The sequence below is a fragment of the Oncorhynchus mykiss genome, unplaced genomic scaffold, assembly GCF_013265735.2.
Source record: "Oncorhynchus mykiss isolate Arlee unplaced genomic scaffold, USDA_OmykA_1.1 un_scaffold_87, whole genome shotgun sequence".
NCBI lineage: Eukaryota > Metazoa > Chordata > Actinopteri > Salmoniformes > Salmonidae > Oncorhynchus > Oncorhynchus mykiss.
Genome location: NW_023493659.1, coordinates 1,981,833 through 1,991,971, shown reverse-complemented (window position 1 = coordinate 1,991,971; position 10,139 = coordinate 1,981,833). Strand labels below are relative to the sequence as shown.

Here is a 10,139-nt window from a genome sequence, read left to right as displayed (position 1 = left end):
TATTGGGACTCTGTGACCTGTCCATATAGGGACTCTGTGATCTGTCCATATAGGGACTCTGTGACCTGTCCATATTGGGACTATGTGACCTGTCCATATAGGGACTCTATGACCTGTCCATATTGGGACTCTATGACCTGTCCATATAGGGACTCTGTGACCTGTCCATATAGGGACTCTGTGACCTGTCCATATTGGGACTCTGTGACCTACTATGTGACCTGTCCATATAGGGACTCTGTGACCTGTCCATATTGGGACTCTGTGACCTGTCCATATAGGGACTCTGTGACCTGTCCATATTGGGACACTGTGACCTTTCCATATAGGGACTCTGTGACCTGTCCATATTGGGACTCTGTGACCTGTCCATATTGGGACTCTGTGATCTGTCCATATTGGGACTCTGTGACCTGTCCATATTGGGACTCTGTGACCTTTCCATATAGGGACTCTGTGACATGTCCATATTGGGACTCTGAGACCTGTCCATATTGGGACTCTGTGACCTGTCCATATAGGGACTCTGTGACCTGTCCATATAGGGACACTGTGACCTACTATGTGACCTGTCCATATAGGGACTCTGTGACCTGTCCATATAGGGACTCTGTGACCTGTCCATATAGGGACTCTGTGGCCTACTCTGTGACCTGTCCATATTGGTACTCTGTGACCTATCCATATAGGGACTCTGTGACCTGTCCATATTGGGACTCTGTGACCTGTCCATATAAGGACTCTGTAACCTGTCCATATAAGGACTCTGTGACCTGTCCATATAAGGACTCTGTGACTTGTCCATATAGGGACTCTGTGACCTACTCTGTGATTTTTCCATATTGGGACTCTGTGACCTGTCCATATTGGGACTCTGTGACCTGTCCATATTGGGACTCTGTGGCCTGTCCATATAAGGACTCTGTGACCTGTCCATATTGGGACTCTGTGACCTGTCCATATAGGGACTCTGTGACCTGTCCATATTGGGACTCTGTGACCTGTCCATATTGGGACTCTGTGACCTGTCCATATAGGGACTCTGTGACCTGTCCATATAGGGACTCTGTGACCTGTCCATATAGGGACTCTGTGACCTGTCCATATAGGGACTCTGTGACCTGTGCATTCCATGCGAAACAACAGCTACTAAAACTACAGCTCAACACACACATGGAGAAACAGCCACCACCAACAACAAGAAACCTACAATCAAAGAGCGTGAGAAGCATGAAATGGCTCTAATGTGGTTTATGGAGAGGAAATCACACACACACACAAACACCGGCATGTGTGAGAGATATGGAGCCTGGTAAACATGGTTGATTTCTTATCGATAGGAAGCAGTCTGTATCGGACCGATACCGTCTCTCTCTCTCTCGGTCTCGGTGTCTCCATCTATCAGCACAGGAAAAATAGCGGAGGAGGAGGCGTGCGGGTGTGAGCGGCGCGCATCCGTGAAACGGCGTTCAGCGGAGAGAGAGAGAGAGAGAGAGAGCGCATTTATTCCGCATACGACAGAGAGCAGACAGACAGAGCGGCTAGCTATGCGACAGCAGCAACGACAGACTAACGACAAGGTAATGAAATGTCACCCACGGTCGGGTTTTCACCGTATCTTAGATGGGTCGTAGGCTAGTTGTTGTTTTTTATCAGGCCGCTGTTATAACAGATTGTGCTGCTTGTGTGTGTGTGTGTGTTCCGCAGATGTTGAGTTTCGCTGTGCTGTGTGTGTGTGCCATCGCCGGTGAAGTGTCCGCGCGCTCTACCAGCTGGAATTTCCTGGATGACAAGTCGTTAACAGCACGATGGGACAAATTTCGGGATGTAAGTTATCTCTCTACCTATCTCTCTACCCATATCTCTACCTATCTCTCTACCTATCTCTCTACCTATCTCTCTACCTATCTCTCTACATATCTCTCTACCTATCTCTCTACCTATCTCTCTACATATCTCTCTACCTATCTCTCTACCTATATCTCTACCTATCTCTCTACCTATATCTCTACCTATCTCTCTACCTATTGCTCTACCTATCTCTAGCCTCTCCTCTTCCTCTCGTCTGTCCGTCCCTGTTGTGATCACGCGCCTCTCGTTTTCTCCTTATGTCCGTGGCATGCGCATCACGGGGCTATGATGAACTGAAGCCTGTTCCTCGTGTCGCCTCTCAGTCCGCACGTTAGACGGTACAATAGGAGGGCGAGACGTGATGTGAGAAGCAGAGAGTAGATATCTCGTTTTTATTATAATATAAATACAATTATTATTATTATTATTATATTAATGTCTTTCACCTTCTTTTTTCTTACATGATTGTAATAATCTGCTAGTGTTGCATGACAGAGAGAGAGATGGAGAGAAGGAGAGAGAGAGATGGAGAGGAAGAGAAAGAGATGGAGAGAATGAGAGGAAGAGAGAGAGAGATTGGGAGGAGGAGAGGAAGAGAGAGAGAGGGGGGGGGGGGTGCGGTTCCATTATCTTGTGTTGTTAGACAGCAACCATTACGCTGACTTGTTTACATCAGGCCTGTTACAATTAAGTGGAAGAGAACACATACACTCACACACTCACACACACACACACACACACACACACACACACACACACACACACACACACACACACACACACACACACACACTCTCTCTCTCTCTCTCTCTTTCCCCATTCTCTCTCCTTCTCACCCCTCCTCACTCTCTCTCTCCCCTCCTCTCTCTCTCTCTCTCTCTCTCTCCTGCTCTCTCTCTCTCTCTCTCTCTTTCCCCATTCTCTCTCCTTCTCACCCCTCCTCACTCTCTCTCTCCCCTCCTCTCTCTCTCTCTCTCTCTCTCTCCTGCTCTCCCCTCCCCTCCTCTCTCTCTCTCTCTCTCTCTCTCTCTCTCTCTCTCTCTCTCTCTCTCTCTCTTTCCCCATTCTCTCTCCTTCTCACCCCTCCTCACTCTCTCTCTCCCCTCCTCTCTCTCCCCTCCTCTCTCTCTCCTGCTCTCCCCTCCTCTCTCTCTCTCTCTCTCTCTCTCCTGCTCTCCCCTCCTCTCTCTCTCTCTCTCTCTCTCCTGCTCTCTCTCTCTCTCTCTCTCTCTCTCTCTCTTTCCCCATTCTCTCTCCTTCTCACCCCTCCTCACTCTCTCTCTCCCCTCCTCTCTCTCTCGTTCTATCTCTCCCTCTGATTCAGAGGGGTTGTGTTAAAAGCTGAAGAAACATTTCAGTTGAGTGCATTCCTGTCTCATACACTCCAACTAAACATATCTGCGCAGCTCAGGTGGACCATGTGACAGAGCTGAGAACCAATTATAGAGCAGGGTTTGGTTTATGCAAATAAGGTGCAGGGATGAGGGGTTATTGGCCATGTGACCTTCTGTGTGTGTGTGTGTGTGTGTGTGTGTGTGTGTGCGTGTGTGTGTGTGTGTGTGTGTGTGTGTGTGTGTGTGTGTGTGTGTGTGTGTGTGTGTGTGTGTGTGTGTGTGTGTGTGTGTGTGTGTGTGTGTGTGTGTGTGTGTGTGTGTGTGAATACAACAGAGAGATTTATAAATACTACATTCTAATGAAAACCTAAGAAATAAATTGAGAAATCTATTCAACCAAAAACATAGAGACCCAGAAAACCTGAGTCTACGCCTTCACTATGGTGAATCACTAAAACAATACAGAAATACACTACGGAAAAAGAAGGAACAGCATGTCAGAAATCAGCTCAATGTAATTGAAGAATCCATAGACTCCAACCACTTCTGGGAAAATTGGAAAACACTAAACAAACAACAACACGAAGAATTATCTATCCAAAATGGAGATGAATGGGTAAACCACTTCTCCAATCTTTTTGGCTCTATAACAAAGAATAAAGAGCAAAAACATATACATGATCAAATACAGATCTTAGAATCAACTATTAAAGACGACCAGAACCCACTGGATTCCAGAACACACTGGATTCCAGAACACACTGGATTCCAGAACACACTGGATTCTCCAATTACCTTGAATGAGCTACAGGACAAAATACAAACCCTCCAACCCAAAAGGCCTGTGGTGTTGATGGTATCCTCAATGAATTGATAAAATATACAGACAACAAATTCCAATTGGCTAAACTTAAACTCTTTAACATCATCCTCAGCTCTGGCATCTTCCCCAATATTTTGGAACCAAGGACTGATCACCCCAATCCACAAAAGTGGAGACAAATTTGACTCCAATAACTATCGGGGGGGATATGCGTCAACAGCAACCTTGGGAAAATCCTCTGCATTATCATTAACAGCAGACTCATACATTTCCTCAGTGAAAATAATGTACTGAGAAAATGTCAAATTGGCTTTTTACCAAATTACCGTACAACAGACCATGTATTCACTCTGCACACCCTAATTGACAACCAAACAAACCAAAACAAAGGCAAAGTCCACAAACAACAAGAGTGCTTTTAAAATTGGCAAAATACACACATTTCTTTCAACAGGGTCGTGGGGTGAGACAGGGATGCAGCTTAAGCCCCACCCTCTTCAATATATATATCAACGAATTGGCGCGGGCACTAGAACAGTCTGCAGCACCCGGCCTCCCCCTGCTAGAATCCGAAGTCAAATGTAAACTTTAAAATTCCACAGTAAGTAAGACCAAAATAATGGTGTTCCTAAAAAAGGTCCAGTTGCCAGGACCACAAATACAATTTCCATCTAGACACCGTTGCCCTAGAGCACACAAAAAACTATACATACCTTGGCCTAAACATCAGCGCCACAGGTAACTTCCACAAAGCTGTGAACGATCTCAGAGACAAGGCAAGAAGGGCATTCTATGCCATCAAAAGGAACATAAAATTTGACCTACCAATTAGGATCTGGCTAAAAATACTTGAATCAGTCATAGAGCCCATTGCCCTTTACGGTTGTGAGGTCTGGGGTCCGCTCACCAACCAAGACTTCACAGAATTAGGCCGATACCCACTAATTATCAAAATCCAGAAAGTGCCTGTTAAATTCTACAACCACCTAAAAGGAAGTGATTCCCAAACCTTCCATAACAAAGCCATCACCTACAGAGAGATGAACCTGGAGGAGTTCCCCAAGCAAGCTGGTCCTGGGGCTCTGTTCACAAACACAAACAGACCCCACAGAGCCCCAGGACAGCAGCACAATTAGACCCAATCAAATCATGAGAAAACAAAAAGAGAATTACTTGACACATTGGAAAGAATTAACCAAAAAACAGAGCAAACTAGAATGCTATTTGGCCCTAAACAGAGAGTACACAGCGGCAGAATACCTGACCACTGTGACTGACCCAAACTTAAGGAAAGCTTTGACTATGTACAGACTCAGTGAGCAGAGCCTTGCTATTGAGAAAGGCCGCCGTAGGCAGACCTGGCTCTCAAGAGAAGACAGGCTATGTGCTCACTGCCCACAAAATGAGGTGGAAACTGAGCTGCACTTCCTAACCTCCTGTCCAATGTATGACCATATTAGAGACATATATTTCCCTCAGATTACACAGACACACAAAGACATTAGAAAACAAATCCAATCTTGATCAAATCCCATATCTACTGGGTGAAATTCCACAGTGTGACATCACAGCAGCAAGATTTGTGACCTGTTGCCACAAGAAAAGTTCAACCAGTGAAGAACAAACACCATTGTAAATACAACCCATATTTATGCTTATTTATTTTCCCTTGTGTACTTCAACTATTTGCACATCATTACAACACTGTATATAGACATTATATGATTTTTGACATGTCTTTATTCTTTTGGAACATCTGTGAGTGTAATGTTTATAAAGGTCCCCAAAGCACACACATCCCTGGGTCGCTCCTCTTTTCAGTTCACTGCAGCTAGCAACTGGAACGAGCTGCAACAAACACTCAAATTGGACAGTTTTATCTCAATCTCTTCCCTCAAAGACTCAATCATGGACACTCTTACTGATGGTTGTGGCTGCTTTGCGTGATGTATTGTTGTTTCTACCTTCTTGCCTTTTGTGCTGTTGTCTGTGCCCAATAATGTGTGTACCATGTTTTGTGCTGCTACCATGTTGTGTTGCTACCATGCTGTGTTGTCATGTGTTGCTACCATGCTATGTTGTTGTCTTAGGTTTCTCTGGGTAGTGTTGTCTAAGATTGTCGTTCATTTTTATTGTTTATTTCACTTTTGTTTATTTTCTACTACACTTGCTTTGGCAATGTTAACATATGTTTCCCATGCCAATAAAGCTTTTTTTCTTAGAATCCCCATTAGCTGTTGCAGCTACTATTCCAAAACAAGGACAGAACTAACTTGGTTTAAGATATGCATAAAACATATCAATACATACACACAAAATATATAGGTCAAATAGGGCAATCTGTTTTCTTAAACCAAGTTTGCTGTTCATTTAAGGAGGAGAGAGAGAGATATAGAGAGAGTGAGAGAGCAAGAGAGACAGAGAGAGAATGGAGAGTAAGAGATATATATATATAGAGAGAGAGAACGAATAGAGAGAGAGAGATTAAGAAAGGAGGGAGATTTTATACTTGGACACCATTAGTGTTATTGGAGTTTGTCTAATAAAATAAAATGTTATTTCAGATGGATGCTCCAACAGTGCAGTTGTATCTAACAATTCACAACAATACACACAAATCCCCCCCCCCCCCCCCCCCCAAAAAAGGAATTAAGAAATATCAGTATGAGCAATATCAGAAACTTGAATATAAATATATATAATATGAATATGTATAATATAAATATATATAATATAAATATATATAATATAAATATATATAATATGAATATATATCATATAAATATATATAATATAAATATGTATAATATAAATATATATAATATAAATATATATATACTATAAATATATATAATATGAATATATATAATATAAATATGTATAAATATGTATAATATGTATAATATAAATATATATATATATACTTTAAATATTTATAATATGAATATATCATATAAATATATATAATATTAATATGGTTGGTCTCAATGGTTCATCTGTAGAAGTTTGTGAGGGTTTTAGGTGCCAATCCAAATTTCTTCAGAGTCCTGAGTCCTGAGGTCTTCACCAAACTGTCTGTGTGGGTGGACCATTACAGGTTGTCAGTGATGTGCACACTGGTTATTTTCCTGACACCACTCCACCAGGGCCCTCACCTCATCCCTGTAGGCTGTCTCGTTATCTTGTTGTTGTTGGCAATCAGGCCACTGTTGTGTCATCTGCAAACTTGATGATTGAGTTGGAGGCGTGCGTGGCCACACAGTCATGGGTGAACAGGAGTACAGGAGAGGACTGAGCACACACTGGAGGTGTTGTTGCCTACAGTACCTCCACCACCTGGGGGTGGCCCATCAGGAAGTCCAAGACCCAGAGCCCTGAGATTGGTGATTCGTTTTGAAGGCTGAACTGTGGTCACTAAACAACACTCTTGCATAGATATTCCTCTTGTCCAGATGGGCAGATCGTCTGTGGATCCGTTCGGATGGTATGCACATTTTAGTGGGTCTAGGGTGTCGGATAAGGTGGAGGTGATATGATCCTTAACTAGTTTCTCAAAGCACTTCATGATGACGGAAGTGAGTGCTACGGGGCGATAGTCATTTACCTCAGTTAGCTTTGATTTATTGGGTACAGGAACAATGGTGGACATCTTGAAGCATGTGGGGACAGCAGACTGGGATAGGGAGAGATTGAATATGTCCATAAACTCTACAGCCAGCTGGTCTGCACATGTTCTGAGAACACGGCTCGGAATGTCTCTGGGCTGGTAGCCCTGCAAGGGTTAACACTCTTAAATGTCTTACTCGCGTTGGCTACGGAGAAGGAGAGCTTACAGTCGTCGTGACGTCGGTGTGGTTTCCTTGAAGAAAGGTGTTTAGCTTCTCCAGTCTGCGACATGGCTGGTTTTCCCTTTTCCCACTAGAGTCCCTGACGTCTTGTGTCTGAGCCGTTAAACCGTTTTAACTGTTTGATTACATAGCTGGACTGTTTTATATTTTATTTTAACCTTTATTTAACTAGGCAAGTCAGGTTGTGATACAGCCTGGAATCGAACCAGGGTCTGTAGTGATGCCTCTAGCACTGAGATGCAATGCCTTAGACCGCTGCGCCACTCATCTATGTATCCCAGTCAACTTGCTGTGGTTAAATGTGGTGCTTCCACAGTTTTTTAGGTTCTAATCATCACAGTAGAAATAACATCCTCTATCCACTTCCTGATGAACTTAGTCACAGAATCAGTGTTTTTACGTCAATGCTAATCTCAGAAGGCATACCGGAACACATTCCAGTCCGTGTGATCAAAAACAATCTTGAAAAATAAATTCCATTTGGTCAGACCAACGTTAAACAACGTTCCTGTTTAAGTTTCTGCCTATAGGAAGGGAGGAGCAGAATAGAGGCTTGATCTGATTTGTCGAATGGAGGGTGGGGGAGGGCCTTGTCGCCGTTCCGGAAGGGGGAGTAGCAGAATAGAGGCGTGATCTGATTTGTCGAATGGAGGGTGGGGGAGTGCCTTGTTGCCGTTCCCGGAAGGGGGAGGAGCAAGAGTTCTCGATGGGTGACAAGGGACGTGTTGATAAAACTTGGTTTCCTCAGATTCCCAAAATCAATTATTAATTTATAATTTAATGTATTATTTTTTATTAATGATTTATTAATGTTCCCAGCTACAATACATGCAGTTTCCAGTTTGCACAAAATCCAGCGTAGTTCCTTGAGAGCCGTCTCAGTGTCGGCTTGGGTGGGAAAGAAGGAGGGAGGAAGGGAGAGAGAGATGGAGAGACACCATTAGTGTTATTGGAGTGTATGTGTGTGCGCGCGTGTGTGTGTGTGTGTTTGCGTCTGTTCCTCTTCTCTGTTGTCGGAGTCTTGGAGCTGCCCCTGGGATGAATGGAACTGCCAGGACAAGTACTGAATGTGTGTCTGTGTGCTTGCTGTGCTTGTGTGTGCGTGTTCCATTAAGGAGTGAGTCCTCAGCCGCTGGCCTGGTCAGAGAGAGTGAGAGGCTCGACCCCCATAATGTGCACTGCTCTCTTTATTCTGTCCCCATCCTGTCTCTGCCGTTCTAGGGTGATTGGTCTATAAATACTCCACAGAGTTGCTTGGCTGGACTGGGTTTATTCTGTCTGCTTGGCTGGACAGGGTTTATTCTGTCTGCTTGGCTGGACAGGGTTTATTCTGTCTGCTTGGCTGGACAGGGTTTATTCTGCCTGCTTGGCTGGACAGGGTTTATTCTGTCTGCTTGGCCCGACAGGGTTCATTCTGTCTGCTTGGCTGGACAGGGTTTATTCTGTCTGCTTGGCTGGACAGGGTTTATTCTGCCTGCTTGGCTGGACAGGGTTTATTCTGTCTGCTTGGCCCGACAGGGTTCATTCTGTCTGCTTGGCTGGACTGGGTTTATTCTGTCTGCTGGCTGAACAGGGTTTATTCTACCTGCTTGGCTCTATAAAGAACCAGCATGTGCTATATTACTTGTTCTAAAACCTTTGATTGATTGATTGGCCTAATACTAAATTTGTCTGGCAAACTACATCATAGATACTTATAGACACCATATACCACAGGACAAACAACACTTAGAGATGACACATATCATAGGACAGGACACGGTTGGACGTACTGCCAAATTCTCTAAAACTACGTTGGAGGTGGCTTATGGTAGAGAAATTAACATTAAATGAACTGGCAACAGCTCTGGTGGACATTCCTGCAGTCAGGATGGCAATTGCACGCTCCCTCAAAACTAAAGACATCTGTGACATTGTGTTGTATGTCAAAACTGCACATTTTAGAGTGGCATTTTATTGTACACAGCACAAGGTGCACCTGTGTAATGAGACAGACAGACAGACAGACAGACAGACAGACAGACAGACAGACAGACAGACAGACAGAGATATACTATGGAGGACAGGAGGGACACATAGGACATGAGATGAGAGAGGGATCTACTGTGAAGGACAGGAGGGACACATAGGAAATGAGATGAGAGAGGGATCTACTGTGAAGGACAGGAGGGACACATAGGAAATGAGATGAGAGAGGGATCTACTGTGAAGGACAGGAGGGACACATTTGAAACTAGATCAACGAGGGAGAGAATAGAGAGACAGAGAAAGACAGAGAGAAGG

At 44.0% G+C, this 10,139-nt stretch overlaps 1 protein-coding gene across 3 annotated transcripts in view; it reads left to right on the top strand.

The window, feature by feature from the left end:
• Window positions 1-1,443: 1,443 nt before the first annotated feature.
• The window catches only part of spock3 (SPARC (osteonectin), cwcv and kazal like domains proteoglycan 3), a 36,192-nt gene continuing 27,496 nt past the window's right edge, over window positions 1,444-10,139 (top strand). For all 3 annotated transcript variants that reach the window (XM_036972015.1, XM_036972016.1, XM_036972014.1), the window contains exons 1-2: window positions 1,444-1,580; window positions 1,708-1,827. In XM_036972015.1, the coding sequence (XP_036827910.1) occupies window positions 1,548-1,580; window positions 1,708-1,827 (153 nt within the window). In that variant the 5' untranslated portion in view covers window positions 1,444-1,547. The remainder of the gene's footprint in view (window positions 1,581-1,707; window positions 1,828-10,139) is intronic.